This window comes from Anabrus simplex, chromosome 6 (genome assembly GCF_040414725.1).
Source record: "Anabrus simplex isolate iqAnaSimp1 chromosome 6, ASM4041472v1, whole genome shotgun sequence".
Taxonomy (NCBI): domain Eukaryota; kingdom Metazoa; phylum Arthropoda; class Insecta; order Orthoptera; family Tettigoniidae; genus Anabrus; species Anabrus simplex.
In genome coordinates, this window is record NC_090270.1 from 332,626,059 (window position 1) to 332,646,088 (window position 20,030).

General features: G+C 37.3%; 1 protein-coding gene across 3 annotated transcripts in view; it reads left to right on the plus strand.

The window, feature by feature from the left end:
* LOC136875787 (leucine-rich repeat protein lrrA) overlaps positions 1-20,030 on the plus strand; it is a 129,157-nt gene that overhangs the window by 78,174 nt on the left and 30,953 nt on the right. For all 3 annotated transcript variants that reach the window (XM_067149383.2, XM_067149386.2, XM_067149385.2), the window contains one exon: positions 11,372-11,450. In XM_067149383.2, the coding sequence (XP_067005484.2) occupies positions 11,372-11,450 (79 nt within the window). The remainder of the gene's footprint in view (positions 1-11,371; positions 11,451-20,030) is intronic.

Consider the following 20,030-nt stretch of genomic DNA (forward strand, 5'->3'; position numbering starts at 1 on the left):
TTCGTGCAGTTTCTCTATCATCTTTATAGCGTCTTCTCGATTTTTAGCTAAGACGGCGAGGTCATCGGCAAAAGCTAGATGTTTAATTTCCAAGTTCTGGCCTTCTCTTCCAAGGTGTATTCCTCTTATCCCTTCCGATTTCAGAGCTTCTACCCAAGTTTTCATTATTTTCTCCAAAACTAGGTTGAAGAGGATCGGGGGACAGTCCATCTCCTTGTCTGACCTCTGTCTTGATTTTGAACGGGTCAGATATATCTCCGAGGAACTTGACTTTCGAGATGGTATCCGTCAGGGTTTGTTTAATGAGTTCTCTAGTTTTCTTGTCAATTCCAAACTCCTCTAGGACTATGTATAACTCGCTTCCAAAAAATATAAAAATGTTACCAACTTTATCTATCTTCAAAAGTAATTTAACTAAATACCTGAAGTAGTATGGTAATTATGGTTAGGAAGCTTTGTCCTATCTTATCTCTTACACCATGTTAAATTATATACTTACTGTATTTTATTTTGTAATCAGATTGTGAATATAGCTGCCATTGTCATTTATTTGTATTGCACCAAGAAGAGCCTTGGCTCAGGTGCCTATATTGAAATGAAATAAATAAAATAAAAATAAATAAAAATAAAGGTTTGTCTGTCTGTTGAGTCATATGCTTTTGTGAAATCGATAAAGATGACTACGGTGTTCTGACTCCTTATTGCTCTTGTTCGCAGTATACTTTTGAGGTTGAAAATTTGTTCTGCGCACGACCTTCCTTTTCGGAAACCAGCTTGGTATTCTCCAATGAGGTGGTCAGTCTGTTCCTGAACTCTGTTTAGTAGAACTTTAGAGAATATCTTATAAGCAATTGACAGTAAAGAGATCCCTCTGTAGTTGTTCGGGTCTGTTCGGTTACCTTTCTTGTGAAGCGGATGTATAAGCGTACATTTCCAGTCTGCAGGGATCTTCCCAGTTTTCCATATATCTTTTATACAGCGATGAATTGCTTCCGCTGTGATTTCTCCTCCAATCTTCAACATTTCTGCCACTACGCCATCTTCACCTGGCGCTTTGTTATCCTTAAGCTCTTTGATTACCTGTTTGATTTCGTCTAGATTTGGAGGTTTAGAATCTGGGTTCTCATGGATTGGTTGCTGGGTCTCTAGTCTGTCCAGAGGTTCTTCACAGTTTAGCAGCTCTTTGAAATAGTCTGCTAGGAGTTGGCAGTTTTCTTTGTTATTGGTAGCAATGCTGCCATCTGTTTGCTGAAAGCAGAGACTTGGTGGTTGATAACCTTGTAGTTCCTCTTTGAATATTCTGTAAAAATTTCTGATGTTGTTCTTTCTAAATTCTTCTTCTGCCTTTTCCACCCTATCTCTGTCATATTTTCTCTTTTCACCTCATATGATTTTGGCTGATTCCTTCCTTTGATTCCTGAACTCTTCCCACTTTTCCTCTGTCTTGTTGGAATTCCACCTCTTCCAAATATACTGTATCTATATACACTACAATTCTCAGCTGAAATGTGGTTATATGAATTTTTACCGCTTGTGTCCTTATATGCTGAAAAATGTGAGGTTATCTACAATAATTTCTGTCAAAACTACGCCGGGGGTTGAACTGCAATATTATTGGGATATATGAATTTGATTAACTTTTACTCGATTAATAAACAAAGGTGGAGAGTACAAAGTATGCAGGGAACTAAGACTACAAGTTATTGCAATATAATAATCAGCTGATTTTGTATTTATTTACACAACTACCATGTGCATTTTTGAGGGTGGATGGTGCATCTATTAATCCTACCATGTGCATGTAGCAACAATCATCAACAATTCTAATAGAATCTTCAACAATCCAAAAACTGTGAAGTTCCATAATTATCCAGTGAAATTACCGTGTATTCTTGTTAACTTCTTTTTAAATTGAAGTTTACAGTTGAATCGTGTTACTTAATTTAATAAATTATTACTTTCGTGAATGGATATTTATACGAAATATCGGAAATGTTGCGGCGGCAGTTACAATGAGTTACAACTCCTTATGATAATCTGCCTTTGTAAGTATTATACCAACGAACCTACAGATATTTAAAAATACTGTTTTAAAAGTTAATATTACCTAAAGTATTTCCTAAATCTAAAATTCGAACAAGGTGCACCTAGCTAGCCTAACTTAACCTAGAAAATGTAAATTACTGCACACCAAATGAATTACTTGTTATAAAATTCAAATAAATATCACTACTCCCAATTTCTACCAGCAAGCACTAAACACCAATATGTAAATAGCACTAAATGGAAAGTGTATGTATGTTTAGTGCTCAGCCCGAAGGCTGGTTGGATCCTCAACAGCTCCGCCATCAGCTGTCATAGATGGCCTAGGCATCACTGAAGAGGCGTCCTAGGGAAATGAGGAGTGAGGTAGTTTCCCGTTGCTTTCCTCACCGAGCCAGAAGTTGCTATTACATATCAGTCTGCCAACCCCACTGAAATGCATGCACTAACTGACCCTATGAGCAACATTTTCACACCATTCATAGCAGGGACTGGATGCATAAGGAATGGCATTACTAGCATCGCTCATACCTCAGTCACATTCATTTTGTCAAAGCCAAGGATAAGACATTGACAAATCAATGAAAGTAACAGTATTGTTTTAGCCCATACCAGAAGACATAGTGCACTGTAGACACTACGTCCTGCCAGCAAAGGCACAAATGGCACACACACACACATAAAATTTAAACAATTTCAATTGGTTTTAACTACTTTATCACTACAGTAATGCAAGAGCTCTCTCAACAGCCAACCGTTCACAAGCGCATCCAACAATGGACAATTGTAATTATTAACGTTCGTATATTATACTATATATGGTTAAATAAGGTCCTGAACCTTGACCTAAAGGTTGTATACAGACTGAAGATGCCCAAATAATGGGTGAAACATGTACCTTATAAGTCTACATAAATTCATGCAGATTCAAACCACATTAAATGTGGAAAGTATTGAATAGGTGGTTTTATTAAATTATCCTTGAGATTTTATGTCTAGGCAGCCGTGTCGTAACAGCTGGTGAGCAATGTTGCCGTGGGGTAAGGGCCCACGCTACTCTGGCTCAGTCTCCTTCATAATGGCGTGCTGGAGCACCATCTTTTCCGGCGAGGGCTGAGGTGTGGTAATTCAACCGCCTAACCATCTTAGTGCAGTATCTCTACATCTGGTCTGCGGCAACCATCACCATGGCTACCCCTTTCATGATAGCGGGAGAGGTGTATCTGAGGGTACTTGTTGGGTCCGAAGAACGCCACCCTGGTATCAGCAGCGACGGCCAATCTTGCTGTCAAACTTGAACTTTATACCCCAGACTTCTACAACTTCAGAAAGACTTCAAGACTGGTTTTGACTTAAAATTTTCTTCTGAAGGAACTTTTTCAAGAAAATCTGTATCTGCAAAAAAAAAAAAAAATCTCTAACAAGCAAATTTCGAAGTTTAACTGTGAGGAGAGACCTTTAGGGCGGGGGAGGTCTGTACCATGAGGGTACACCTGCCCCGTTTGTTTAAATCAAGCGCCTTGTGAAATGACATCTTACACTTAAAACTGGAAACAACTAGAGCAAGAAGTTCGGACTTTGGTCAACAGATGTAGTTACTAAAGTAATGAAGTAATTTTGTCTTCCTAGGTTTACTACACTGTGTTGATTGTCTTTTGTTTTTGGTATGTTAAAGTGTTCAACATTCGACCTCCTGCCGCCAACTTCAAAAGTGGCCAATAGAAAAATTCCCGTATTTAATTTTCACCTAATCAGAGTTTTCTTCTGCATATTTAATTATCCAATAAAAATGGAGTGGAGGATGTCGGGAGTTAGTGCAGATCTCCTTTGAACCTTCCTCTTGGGTATAAAAGCTGGCAATTTTTCGAGCTACCTTGTCTTCTCGATCGTCCAGTGTACTGAGTGTGTGCTAATAGTGGAGGCGGAGGTGTTACCCCCTTCATCGAGCAGTCCAGCGCAATAAGGTAATGGCAGCCATGTACTAACTAGGAGATAGCCTCTGAAAGCTAACCCGAGGGGAAGGTTTCCTATCTTTAATAATGTAACTTCAAATCTCCAATCTTCGAAAATGTAAATTTCTGCTGTAAATTTCAAACAATGATTTTGTAACCTTTTTCAGCCTGTAACTTAAATTTTCTCCTTCTAGTCACCTCAGTAGTATGGGATTTGCCTCTGTAACATCAGGCAGCAAGCCCAATTAGGTTTTTAAATTTCCAAGTGTAAATTTCAAGGAGTGCAAGTGTCCACCTCCGCATCATTTTGAAGTTTGGGCCAGTAATTACAACCTGTATTTTTGTTTTCCTCAAAGGCCTGGTAGAATGGGTATTTGATACCCCTGTATCATTCAATTCCTTTCTGATAGGTGAAGTAGTAAGATTGTTGTGTATCTAAGACAGTGAATACTATTGGAATTGTAAATGGTAGGTGGTACCCTTGATAGGCTTGGACCTTTCTAAAAACTCGGTGTCCTGTTGTAAAGTTTTAATAGTGCAAAGACATTTTTTGTCTTTTGATGGTTAAATGATGCCTTTTGGAAGGTGGTAACGTTGTGGTGGAGCAAAAGTGCTCTTGGAAGAATTGTACCTTGTAAAAAGAAATTGGGAGATCTCCTTGAGTGTGTTCGAAAGGAGCCTCAGTGCTCTTGGAAATTGGCAATTTAAAGAGCGACAAGCTCAGGTTCCTAATGTGTTACTTGTTGAATATGTTTTTTGATGTACCTACGTTGTACCTGATCTAACTAACTATTTCTGTAACTGAAATCCTGTTTACGCAAAGCGAATTGATTGTTAAAATTTAATTTCTGAAAAGGAAACCAAAAGATAGAAAAAAAAAAAAAAGGAAAAAAAAAAAAGGAAATATAACCTTGATTTTTAAAGCTTTAATTAATCTTTTGATTATAGTACATAGACCCATTAAGGCTCGGACCTTCTTTCACCTCTGTAATCCTCAGAAACCGTAACAATTATTATTATTATGACTTGTGAGCTGTGGCTGTGAAGTTGTTTATGTCTTTTAGTATTATTATTATTTACGTAGTTATGTACGGACTTTTTGGTATAAATCATAGTTTCAGTCTAGCTCGAGCGGTCGAGGAGAGAGGTTGCGTAGTGAAGTACGTGCTGTAAACATGGTCGGCATTGAACAGTACCGGGCTGCTATTGGGAAATGACAGGCAAGGCAGAAGAAGGAGACCAGGAATGGATTGGTGATAAGTACGGACGGATTAAAAATGAGTGAAGCGGTGCTGGTAGTGACAGTGATAGCGGTGCTACTGGTTATTGGGGGGGTGGAAGTAAACCCAGGCCCAAATACCAGTGGAAAATATAGTACGGAGGATTTGGCCGCACTCAGGGTGGTTGTAAGTGAAGTTATGCAGGAAAAGTGTCAATGGGATAAGGTGCAGGAAATAAAGGACATGATGGAGGAGCAGAGAAAGGAGATAGGGAACATGAAGAAATGGCTTGAAACGAAGACAGAGGAATCGAGCAGGAGAGTGGACAATAATGAGAAAGAAATCGAGTTATTGAGAGGGGAAGTGAAACATCTGAAAGAGGAGGTGATGAAGATGAAGAAAGAAACGGAGGGGTACAGGCAGGAGAGATTTGAGAAAGCCATATTCATATATGGAGTTGAGGAAGGGGCGAGGGAGAGCAAGATTGAACTGATATTTAAGGTGGTGGAAGTTATACGTGATTCAATGAAGATAAACTTTAGTCAGATAGACATAGACGATGTAGAGAGAATTGGTAAGACTAAAGGTCGGAGGCCAATTAGGGTAAAATTTTTATCTACCCTAATGGCAGAAATTGTGGTAGGTAACAGTAAGAATTTACAGGGACAGAAAATAAGGGTGAAAAGAGACATGGGAAGAGAAGGAAGTGAAAATATGAAGATCTTGAATAGGCACCTATGAAGAGCGAGGAACCAGGGGCTAAAGGCCCGAATAAGAGGTCTGAGGTTGGAGGTGACAAACGGGCGATGGGTTAGAGTACATTCAGTGACGAAGCTAAAGGAGATGGACGAAAACGAGAGGGTTGAGGGTGGTGAGAGGACAAGGCAAGATGGGAAGAAGAAAGAAGAAAAGAAGAGGAGGAGGGACGTGGCAGGAGAGGAGAGCATCTCAGAAGAGAATGGGCAGTGCAGCCGGGAGACAGAAGATCAAGATAGTGAAGTGGACGGTGAGAGTGAGCAGCAAGAAACTGGGAGAGTAGAGTGTAGTGTTGCAGTGGGCAAGAAAGGACAAGGGAAGGTGGATTCAGAAGTCCAAAATAGTGAGGGGGTGAGTGGGGGTGAGCAGCAAGAAGCGGTGAGAGCAGGGTGCAGTGGGGTAGTGAACAAGAAAGGTCAAGAGGAGACAGAACGACAGGAAGGTAAAAAAATTATGAGTAAAGTCAGAAGTAAGAGCTTAAAAGACATATGGGGAAAAGTACGTAAAGGGATGGAGGATACAGAGGACGAGAGGTCGATAACTACTAGAAGTAAGAATAGAGGGGGAGACCTAGAAGGGAGGGAGGGAAAGTTATAACTATATTGGAAAATAGGATGTGTGAATATTGAGGGACTAAGGAACAAATTAGGAAACAAAGTTCGGGAAGTAATTGAAAGTTTTGATGTTGTGGCACTCTTGGAGACGTGGCTGGGAACAAGGAGGGAGATTTCATGGAAGGGGTTTGTGATAAAATATAAATATAGAAGAAAAGAGAGGAATAAGGGACGAGCACCAGGAGGGATGATAGTTCTAATTAGGGAAGAAATTAGTGAAAGAGTAGAGGATATAGAGACCGATATGATGGAAACCATATGGCTGAGTTGAATTTGGGAGGGGGTGAGGGAAGGAGGAAGAAAATAAATCTAGCTTTTGTTTACTGCCACCCTAGTAATTCAGCATATGCAAATAAATATTTTTTTGAAGAGTTATTGGTGGATATTGGTAGGATAAGGGGAATGTATCCAGGTGAGGAGGATATGTTGTTATTTGGGGATTGGAACGCAAGAATAGGGGAACAGAGCCCAGTTTATAGTAGGGAGGATGGAATGTGTTTGTTGGAAAGTAGAAGGAGTGAGGACAAAATTACAAATAGTTATGGAGAGAAGCTCCTAGAGATGTGTGCTGTGGGAAATTTGTATATTCTGAATGGGTGGATAGAGGGTGACAGGACGGGGAAATTGACATATGTTACTGAGAAGGGTGGTAGTGTGATAGATATGGTTTTAAGTTTGGAAGGGATGATTGATGAAGTTGTAAGAATGGAAATAAGAGACTGGATTGAATCTCACCATTTCCCGGTGAGAGTTATGCTGAAAAGGGAGGAAGAGAAGTGTACAATGAAGGAAGATGAGACAAATGATAAACGAGGGAGTGGTTATAATAAGTATAAATGGACAGAGAAGATGGGCCGGGATTGGAATAGGGTAGTAAAAGAGGAGTTACATCTTCTGTAATATGGGTGGGAAGGGGCGTTAGAAGAGAATAATACTGATAAAGCCTTGGAATTGTTGCTACATCCAATAAAGATGATAGCGCAGAAGGCGAAAGCTAGAAAGGGAAATAAGAAAGAGGGAGAAGAATGGTTTAATAGGGAGTGTGAAGGAATGCGGAGGAAGGTGATGGACGCGTTAGGAGAATATAGAAGGAAAGGTGGGAGCTAAGAAAGGGAGTTTTTCTGTAGATTGAGGAAGGAGTATAAAAAGAAAATTTGTGAGACAAAAAAGACGTGGTTAGAGGAACAAATGGAAGCCATAAATAATGACTGCAAGACAAATAATTTTGAGAGTGTTTGGGATAAGATTAATAAAATTATTAAGGGTGGAAGGAATATAGAGAGAACGAGTATTGAGGAAGTGCAATGGGTCAGGCACTTTGATGAATTACTAGGGGAAAAGGGGGATGAAAGATGGAGAGGTTCGGGAGAAGAAGTAATTTGGAGGAATAGGAGAGTGGCAATTTATGACCTGGATAAAGAAATCACAAGAGAGGAAATCCTGAGAGTGATAAGCAGAGCCAGAGCGAAGTCGGCCGGGGGGTGTAATGGTATAAATAACAAGTTTTGGAAGGAAATCAGTAAAAATGAGATAATGATAGAGGGCATGGTTAAATTATTCAATAGGATATTTGAGGGAGGTAATGACCCTAAGGAATGGGAAACAGGAATTATATGCCCTATATACAAGGGGAAGGGTAGTAGGAACAATGTGAACAGTTATAGAGGTATATCTTTGTTGGATTCTTTGAGTAAAATATATACTGGTGTGTTAGCGAACAGAATAAGCGAGTGGGCGGAAGAAAATGAAATTTTGACTGATTTCCAAGGGGGATTTAGGAAAAAGAAAAGAACAGTGGATAATATAATGATAGTAAAGACTATTTTAGAAAAGTATAAGAATATGGCTAGAAGTACGGTTTATGTAGCAGCAATAGATTTTGAGAAAGCTTTTGACAAGGTGAATAGAGAGGCCCTATTAGAGAAATTAGGCAGGCTAGGGATTTCGGAGATGATGTTGAGTGCAGTGGAAGGAATATATAGGGTTGTCAGGTTTTGTGTAAAATTGGGAGAAGGGAGACTGAGTGGACCATTAGAGTCCAAGGTGGGTTTAAAACAAGGATGCAAGTTATCGCCAATACTGTTTATTTTATTTATCAACGATATTTTATAGGGGTTTGGGGCAGAAAATTGGGCTGTACCAGTAATTAATGGTTTTGAAGTACCAGGACTGATATTTGCGGATGATGTGTTATTGATGACGCTAACCTCAGGGGCGATGAATAGGGCCTTAAAGTCAGTGACGCTATTTGCGAGGAAATGGGGATTGAGAATTAATGGAAATAAGTCTAAAATATTAGTAGTACAGGTGGACAAAAGAAGAAAGATAGAAGGTAATTGGGTAATTCAGGGAGAAAGATTGGAACAAGTAAGGAAGTTGGAATATCTAGGAATTATTTTTAATGATAAAGGAACTTGGAGTGACCAGATCAAAAGGGTGAAATATAGAGGATTGGCAGCCTTAGCCTCAGTCAGAAATTTGCTAGTCAAGTACCCGGGGATCAGTTATAAAACACTGAGACTTGTGTTCAGGTCGGTAATCGTTGGGAGGGTATTATACGGCTCAGAAGTTTGGGGGCTGGATGAGAAAAGAGAGGAACTAAGAAGGATTGTTAGTAGTTTTGCTAAGTTAGTAATGGGCTTACCGAGGTGTACAGCAAATGTAGGGGCGGAATTAATGTGTGGGGAGGATTTGGAATCAGAGGGTGTGAAAAGAATAGTTAGATACTGAATGAATTTAAAAAGACAGGAAGGTGGGAGAGTATTACAGGCTGCGTATGCACAGCAACTTAAGAGCATGTATAAGGGTGGATGGTTAGAAAAAATAAAGGGATATTTGGAGAGGATAGGATTAGGACACCTGTGGGGGGAGGTTTGGTCGAAGACAGAAGTGAGAGGGATGAATATACTGGAAAGGAGAATTAGAGATATCCATAGGCAGAAATTATTGGGGGAAAGCAGACTAAGAAATTCGCTGACGGTTTTGACGAAAATAGAGGAGATAGCAGGGTTGAATATTAGATACGTCGATAGGTCAAAACGGTATGGGATGATGTGGTGGCATTTAGGTTTGCAAAGGAATACAGGGTGGATACAGGGGAGGGATAAGACAAGATGTGTACTTTGCGGAGATGTGAATGATGATTTTCACTTGCTAAGAGACTGTGAGGTAACGAGGGGGTTAAGACATGGATTATTGAGTGCCGAGCATCGGGAAATATTGGGGAGAGGGGATGAGAACGCAATCCTGAGATGGATTATTAAACAATGGGAAAAAGGGGGGGAATTGAACAGGTATTTATGTGCGACAAAAAAGGCATGCGAGAGTAAAATGAAGGAGAGTGAGTTAGAGGGTAGGCAGGGGAATAGGGGGGAGGAATAGTTATGTATATAAGGGAAGGGGATAGTATGATAAAATTCTGATGGATTAGGGAATATAGGGATAGAGTACTTAGTTATGTGGAGTTGGGTAATGATACAGGATTGCATGGTCTGTTTGTTTTAAAGTTAGCTGGAATGCAAGTGCTGAAATGCTGAGTGTTGTTGTTTGATTTATTGATTAGGTGTAGGTCAGGAACAATAATGTGACGTAAGTACAGAGCACAATAAGGACACTGGATGAATATGTTTGAACATTGAGTGAGGGACTGCTACAGCTAATGACTGCTAGATATTATTCTTATTATTATTATTATCCTTATTATTATTATTATTATTATTATTATTATTATTATTATTATTATTATTATTATTATTATTATTATTATTATTATTTATTTTACTTTGCATGTGAACATGTATAGGGGCGAAGTCGCCTGTTATGTTCAATAAATGTATGTATGTATATGTATAAATCATAGTTGTATCATTTATTATTTGTGTGTTGTGTCCTGTGTATCAAACATGTGAGGTTATGTCATGACACATATGCTGTATGTATATTATTATTATGTTTTATTTAATGGAAGAACACGTAATTACTAGTATATAATTTCATATTACCTGTAAATATGATGTATAAGTCCAGTGTAATGTTGTGCAACACAGGGTAATAGTCCAGAACAACGTATCTTTCACTAGAGTTTTACAGAACATTCGATCCATTTGTACATAGGTTATTGGAGACTCTAGAATATTCGAGAAAAACATGTTGGGTCATACTCTTCTAGAAGCCTGGACATTCAATGTATATAAAGAGGCAGTCTTTGGAGTTGAATTGTTAGCGAGACTTGTTAGTGAAAGTCGTTAGTCGAGTGTGTGAACTCATGTTGTAATTTTGTTTTGTTGGTAATCGGTTGGCGTGCTAATGTAGCATTCTTCTTCTTATTCTTCTTCTTCTTCGAAGTGTTTTGTTCAAAGTGGTGGTTTATTAATGTGTATACAATTTGTAAATAAAGCAGTATACACAATTGACAGCATCGCGTGTGTGAATCTTTGTGGTTACAACAAGCTTAACTGTGACTAAAACTTGTTTGTGGGTTTGGAATGTGACACACTACAGTGGGAACAATACTAAGAAGAGAAGTGAGTTAAAATTTAGCATCTAGCCTTCTAAGAAGTGATTTGTTCATGTTTTCTCTTTCAGCTCTAGATGAATGTAGAATAGTGTCTAACATACAGACTACAGCATTTTATTCCCGATCATAGCTTTACAAGTAGACGCACTAGTACAGGCAGAGACAGACAGTTACTCATATCTCATTATGCAGATATTTGATGTAGATTACAAAGATGTTCCTAATCCTAAAGTAGAGACATAACACTAACTGTAAGTTTTACTATTTTAGGTGAAGAAGATAGTAACCGCGAGCCATATTCTGATGATGAACTGACAGCAGAGAATGATAGCACAAGCTACTATCAAAGGTGAGTTTTGTTTATCATGAATAAGTATTCTCCTTATTTTTATTTGCTGCTACTTTTAGTTATTCTTTAATTACAGTTATTATGAGAGTTTATGTTTGGTTATGAGAGACTGGAATCAACCCAGCGTAAGAATAAGTGAAAAGAGCAGTTTCAATTCGAATTTTTTTTTTCTTTTCTACATATTATGCCTTTGTTGGCGAGACCTGGTGTTTACAGTACATTGTGTCTCCTTGTAGGAGCTAGAACAAATCTTTTACTTTCATTTTCCTGTCTCAATCTCATCCTTGACTTTAACAGTATGAAAGTGACCGAGGTATGAGTGATGCTAGTAGTAGCAATTCATTTGCAGCCAGTCCTTGTTATGATTGGTGTGAAAATGTCACTCATAGGGTTCACAAATACATACAAAGTTTTTAGAGGTTCCACCTATTCAATACAAAACAATGTTGCCTGAATGTATTACAACATATTAACTTTATTTAGCAGTACTAGTTTTGGCATTTCTTTGGCGCCATCATCAGCTGCAAGAAATTCATGAAAAACTGGCAATTAATATAAAATATACATCAACATTTTTGTACAACTTATATTAAAATATATATTTAGATAATATACAAAGTTATTGTCTCATATTTCTACAAGTTCACAAACTTGTCAAGTTTTACGACCATCAAAAAGTACTCAGTGGGAGTAAAAACAGATTGGTTTCTTTATGCACATACAGAACATGCTGACTGTGAACTTCGAAATGGCTTGCATCTGAAAATCTTATGCTGTCAGTTGGTATGGAGTTTAACCCTATCAGTTGCTTTTTAACTCATTATGGTGACTACAGAATGATCACTGTCATTCTGAATTTTTCAACACAGTGATTTCATCCTGTTTTCTAATTATAACACACTGCAAATTTTTAGACTAAGAGGTCCACAACCTCACCATGATCACTTATTGTTTGTTTCCGTCTTATCTCATTTGTTTTCATTCTTTTCTTCATTAGGTTTAACACATTTTTTAGCTCCAATTATGTAAAAATGTTAACTTTTTCATTGAAGATGTCTCAAACGAGTTGATTATTACTCCATCTAATGATGGAAATTTTTATACATTGAATTGTTTTTTTAATTTCCGTCATGTCTCTTTTGTTTTTCATTCTTTCTTTCATTATGTTTCTAACACCATTTTGACCATATATTATGTAAATAACTTTAACCCTCTTTATGCACTGAAGATGGCTCAGACGAGTTGAAACATGTTTGACAATTATTACTCCATCTAATGATGGAAATGTGTATGTATTGAATAGACATATTAAATTTCCTTTGTAAAGTGAAAACCATCAATACAGAATGATTCTAATATCTTGTTTATTTATTTATTTATTTATTTATTTAGCGTATGGCTAACACATCACATTATAGATAGAATAATAATAAATAATATTTACAATTTGAAGTATTTACAGGTTCAAATTATTTACATATTCAACACACAAGGGTGAGAGCAGAAAAAAGTCTCTTGGGTTTCCCTGGTAGGCAGTGAGAGGACACTGCTCCACAATGTGCCGAACTGTTTGCTTCACAGCACCACAACTGCACGCTGCCGAATTAAGTATTCCCCATTTATGGAGGGAGTCGCCACATCTGCCAAGGCCAGTACGAATCCTGTTGATAGTTGTCCAGGTCTTCCGTGGAAGATCAAAACCCTTTTTTTTTTTCTGTCTAGAATCCAACAATTTAAGGAAGCAGCAAAAATTGGGTGTACAGTACAGAGACTTAACGTAATAATAAAAAAGTCCAGGGTTTATCAGTCTTAATGGTTTGTGATCACTACCCAACAGTAACTAATGATCTGTAAGCAGAATTTCATCTTGTATTTCACTTTTAGATTATTTTTCTCGTCGACTTCCCTGATGATCCACAGTTTCTCCGCTATCGTCTTTGCAGAATACGTCTTCTCTTCAGCCATTATAACAAATATAGACTCTATGAAACTTTAATAATTAATAAAATTATGTAATGGTTCCACCTTTTCAGCACATGAATACTTAATAATGTAAGGTTACATCACTAGTTAATCATAAACTTGAACAAAAATAACCCTGCGACCGTACAGTACGTGTACCTCATGACAATAATAAGGCTCGTTGACAATGCGATAATAAAAACAGTAGCAAAGAAGCGGCAATAAAAGCTTTAAATCCTGAAAAACTGTAGTAGGGCCAACCTGCCATTCTGGCGCGTACGCGTCAGTGAGGGATATGAGACATTATTGTTGTCGTCTACAATGACTTTATTTGTTAGCTGCTGTGCAGCAACCAGATTACAGTACTGATTTTGAATTACATGGTTTAGGGGCCTGATGAGAACTTCAAATTACATATTACCTGTATTTCGAATTAAGCGATCAAAATAACACATGAAGGCCTATATTTGAATTTGGAGAATGGCATTTACTTCGAAATATGCATATTTCAAATTAACCAACTTTGAATTAAAGATTTTTCACTGTACGTACTATATATTTTAAAATATATTGTTTGTAGTTTGTCTGTTTGTGCATTTGTAACTTGAAAATCAATGGACTGATTTTGATGAAATTTTTTTCCCTGCATAGTTTGGTTCTTACTGTTGGCTATAGGCTACTCACTCAAATGCAACTCTTAAGTGGGGTTATTAGTGAAAGAAAATGTGAAGCAAGTCGAAGAAAATACATCTCTAAGGCTCTTAAAAAAACTGCATAAACGGTTAGCCTTGTTAAAGAAATAGATCCTACCAAGTGTACTTAGCATTCAATTCCTTAAACAAAAAGTTAATACTCATTTTCTTTTTAATACTTGCTTATTTACTGGAAAAAATGCCTTCCTGTATTTTGACACACATTTTATCCAGTAAGAACTGAAATAATGGGTACTGTTAATTCTATCCAAAAATAAACGTTCATACAAAATTAAGTTTTGTATTACTTATCCAGCCGGCCCCGCGGTGTAGGGGTAGCATGCCTGACTCGCCCCGGGTTCGATTACCGGCTGGGTCAGGGATTTTTACCTGGACCTGAGGGCTGATTTGAGGTCCATTCAGCCTATGTGATTACAATTGGGGACCTGAACTTTAAAACATGCTAACTCCAAAATAGTGAAATTAAGTTATACACAGCTTCGGGCTAGACACACGATAAGACATGATACTTTACCACAGAAACAGTCCTATTCTTGCTCACTACTCTGTAAAATATAACCTTGAAACTTCATCTGATTTCTAAATCATACCATGTCCAAGGAGTTGGCATGATTTGCAATTCATATACAAACAGAATGGATTAGCAATGGGTGACCCAATATCGGGCATCCTTGCTGACATATTTATGGATTCAATCGAACACAATGAAATAATAGCAAAAATTAAAGGAATTGATTTATGGTTGAGATATGTAGATGATACATTTGTAATCATAAACAAAGATGTCACTAATAGTCAAGAAATCTTAAATAAATTAAATGAAATCGAACCTAATTTGAAATTCACGAAAGAGGACGAAGTCGATAACTCATTGAATTTTCTAGATATAACAGTTACGCGTAAGGTTAACACTTTTGATTTCCAAATATTTAGAAAACCGATACAATCATCTACAACTATAAACAATTCTTCTTTACACCCGAGTTCACATAAACGAGCATCTTTTCACAGTCTGATTTATAGAGCACTTAGAATCCCTCTATCTCCCAAGAATTTGAAGAAAGAATTAAATTATATTAGATACCTCGCTAAACAAAATGGTTTCAAAATAGAAATGATTAACAAATTAATCAATAAAATTAAGAACAAGTTATCTATAAATCTGATACCAGAAAAGACAAAAAAAGCTGAGTATGCTACATTCACTTTTAATAATCCAGCTATACACCAGATTACTAACGTATTCAAGAAACATAATTTTAATATAGCTTTTAGAACTACTAATACTAACCAGTCCATATTCTTTAATCATAAAAAAGTTAATTATGATAAAAATAGTTATTTGGGATCGGGAGTATACAGACTCAAATGTACTCAGTGTAATTTTTCATATGTTGGACAGACTGGGAGAAGTTTTATGACAAGATACATGGAACATGTTAACGCGGAAAAACATAGGAAATACTCAGCGATGAGTTTGCATATGAGGGAGACTGGTCACAGATTTGAATCCATAGAGAAAGAATTAGCGATAATTAGAAACATACAAAAAGGGAGAATGTTGAACGAATTAGAAAGTTTATATATCTATTTAGATCAGACGTACAATAAGCAACAGAATCTTAATGAAACCACGGACAATAAAAGTATGCTACATGAATTAATGCCGAAATGATTAAAGTCAGTTAGTTCGAATAAATTTAGGATACCTAATATATTTAATTCTTCAAACTCTAATACTCCTCCCATACCTACAGATTTCAGGCCTACTTCCACCAATACGGTTGACTCCGCCCCTTTGTCAGCCTCGTCACAATTGACTCCACCCATCCTCTCCTCCCTTCCGCACTCCCCTATTCCTTCCCCTCCGAGTTCACTGCCGCCTCTGCAGCACAGTTACAACACCAGACTCAGAGCCAACAGACAGGCAGCAACCAACACAACAGTAGATAACAAATAACTTCCACTTACATGTAAATCCTCATCTGTTTCAATTTTATGTAAACTGAATTCTCTCCTTACGTTCAGTTTCTTATTTCTTTTTTCCTTCTCTTACAGAAAACATTATTTCTGCATCTACTGACATTTTCTGGCAAGGTTTCAACCATTTTTATTACCTACCGATGCTAAGGGCCACTTACAATTTTTCAACATATGCTTCTGTCTCACTTGCTGACGAATTTCATCAGCGGCCTTGGAAAGATTGTATTCATGACAATCAAGTTTATGCTTGTGTTCACGCCCTCATGTCGTTGGCTTAATTTTATTACCACTTTGGTTTTCCACTAATATTTTATATGAACTGTTTTTAATTAGAATTTTTATAGAAGAAGTTTTAGTCTCTGACAAGATTATGGTTTAATCATAAGACAGTTTTCCATTAGCATCTTTATATATTGTATCACTTTTCACATTTTTATGTTCCGAATTTTAATAACTGACTAAACTTTTAACTTCCACTTTTAATTTAGTTGTATTGTTGATGATTGTGTTTAGGCTGAAGATGCCCTTAATTGAGGGCGAAACATGTCCCATGTAACTAAGAATCTATTTATGTAACCACTATAAGTGAAAATATAAGTATTGAATAGGTGGAACAAATTAAAACACCTTTATTATTGTTGAACTGTAAAATTTTCAATACGGACCTAAAATGAGGTTCATAACATGTAACAGAACAATTAACCGGCACAGAAGTTACCTTCTTAAGACATCGTCTCCAAAACAGAGGTAGACGATCCACACGGCCAGCTCTGATCTTAACGTTGCTGCCATGCCATGTGATCTTATTGGAATATCTTTCAGGATCTTTAATGCAGTGGTTTTCCGTTGCCTTCTGCATCCTAATGCCATTGACCAAACTGGTTCCTCTGCCTTTGGGAACAATTTCTTGTCCCCAGGACAATAGAGTGCCCTTACCCATACCCGCTCATCCACTCTCAAAAAGAGTGTTGGCAGTTGGTATAGGGGATCTCTTTATACCGGCAGATAATCGGTCCCTTCATTCGTTAGCCGCCTGCATATAAAATATTATTTTTATATGCAGTCGTTGCCCCCTCTGTACAGCGGGAAGGTGAATGTCAGGATTTCGCCGTCACTGAAACAAGAACCAAATGGCATTTCCTTATTTCTCTCGTTCTTTAGAGAGGACGGAAGTTATGCACATTTTATATTCCTTATTCTTCAATAGCAGCTAGAACAGAAGTAAAAATCAACATATGATCAGTACAGAAATTATATATGCATTTTGTAGGTATTCCTTCATTTCATATCAACTCCAATGAGCTTTGCAATGAAATATTTGATATATAAATGACAAATAACCATAAAGCAACACATAATCTCTCATTACTCACAAACGCTTGTTGACACGTCATTAGTTCCGAGATCTTTAATTTCATCCTGAGTTATCCTTTACATGTGACCGTCAATATGACTGATATTACTTGTGACAGTTATAAAGACTAGAAAATTCCTTGTCAGTATTGTGGTAAACAGTACAAAGGACTTAAAATTCATATTAGCAAAGCCCATTCAGAAGAATATCATGAATCCCTTGTGAATACAACCTCTTTTTACTCCTGCACCTGACCCAAATGTAGGCTTTGAAGATGTTGACTCATCTTTATTATCACCCCATTTATAAGAACCCGATGAATGTGGAGACAAAATAATATGTATGAGGAAATGGCTAGACCTATTTCAGCAAGAGTTGACTGACTCAGACTTCAACGAAAACTTCTCAAAATATGTGGAGCTCTTAGCTATGCTACAGATCTTTTACCTGGTCCAAAGAATCCAGTAAATAAATATATTGAAGTTCAAAACCAAGAGTTTTTAAAAATAACAATCACCAATATAACACTAGCAGTAATCCACAAAGACCTTCCAAATATGACTGTAAAATACTAAGGGAAAAATTTGATCATGAACTCGCATAATTTCAGTACTTTTATCAATGAAGGAAGGCCATCAGGAAAATTTTATACAGAACAAAAATATGTACTATTAAAATAAGGATAGATCTTGTCGAAGAACATTTAAATGTAAATTTGGGACCGCTAATTCTCATTTGAGAGAAATGTATGACTCGACTAGTGATGAAAATGTCGATAATGTTATAGATATTCCTGCAGACCTAGTCTCTTCAGTCATAAGAAAGATATTGATAGACACTAGTCACGGGCCAGATAAAGTTGTACTTAAAACAATATGACATCCAATTCTAACAGCTAATTCACTGTGTACAGGAATAGGAGTGAAATGGACTCAAGAAAGAAAAGATATCCATAGCGCTTGAATGAAGGAATACTGGGCTAAGAAGAAGAAGAAGAAGAATGACATCCAATTGCAGCGAATGTGATAGCACATATAGCTAGACTGATGTTAAATAAAGGAGTTGTTCCGGATGTGCTTAAAACTGCTAGAACAGTTCTTATATTCAAAGGAGGAGATGAGGTGAATATTTCAAATTGGAGACCTATCACCATCTGTTCTGTCATCCGGAGGGTTATAACAAAAACATAGATTGCATCATAAGGGAATACATTTTCTTAAACCATTGTCAAATGGGACTTGTTCTGACACCTGGAACTTTTGTTAACATACATATCATCGATGTTATTCTCCGTACAGCTGCAGCACGCAAGTCCTCTGCATGCATAGTGTTTTTAGATGTCAGTAAAGCCTTTGATAGCGGTGGGCATGACCATTGAGCATTCCCAGTTGCCTCAGTCCCTCAAACTTCTACTAATGAAACTACTTACAGAGAATAAAACACAGGCCGTACTGAGGAAATAAATATCAAATGCGGAGTGATGCAAGGAAATCCAATATCACCCTTTTTATTTAACTGGGGCAAAAACCACATACTTAATGACATCACTGAAGAAAAAGTTGCTGAAGCTTATGGTTTCATACTAACCCCTGATACATATCCAATAAGTGCATTATGTTTTGCTGATGATGTAGGAATTGTTGAAAATGATAAAGAAGCAGCTTTGATCTTGGTCACAAGCACCATCAATATGCTGCAAGAGATAGGCATAGAAATCAATACTAGGAAATCTAGAGCTATTATTATCCAAAATGGAAAATTAATCTGTAATACAATTCCAACAATATGTGGCAATATCACAAGTATCAGCGGCTATGATGAAGTTAAATACTGTATCTGGGTGCGTCCTTCAATAAGACGCTGATATTCAATGAAAACCAAATTTTAGAACATCTAAGAAGTAATTAGGCAAGTTTGCTGGCTCCCATTTGCTGCAACCACAACAAAAATTAACTCTTATAAATCAGTTCATAGATCCCACTTTAATATATCCTTTTCAATCAGTACCTATAGAGAAAATTCCCAACAAATTATTAATAAAAGCAGACAATCTAATCGCGAGTGTGGTTAAGGAAATTCTTCTGCTACTAATTCACATACCTAACAGCCGTGAGGTTCGTGAAGAAGTCCACTGTGTGGCAGAAGGTGGAAGTAACCGCCGCACAGTGGGCCAGGAATCATATCTAGCTGGACAAAAGTTGTTTTTATCTGGAATGCTTTATCTTTGACACTTTATTGTTGACATGTACTGGCACTATTATATATACTAGGCCTATACTATATAATTATACAGTATTATATATTATGAATACTCCTTTGATTCTTGGTTTGAGAGTATAGTAACACAATATGTCTTCGTCTTTACTCACTGCTCCTAGAAATCACCCTCAGTCGTTGTCATCGGCACTCTCATTGTCGTCATCCTCATCCTCTTCGTCCTCAGCACGCAAGGCTTGAGTTCCACTGAAAATTGTCGCTTCCCGTAGCAGCTGCCGCACTTCAAATGGCAAAGGCGCATTCTTCTTATGCAAGAAAGGAGAAGCATTTGTTATCACCGGGTCAGAACTA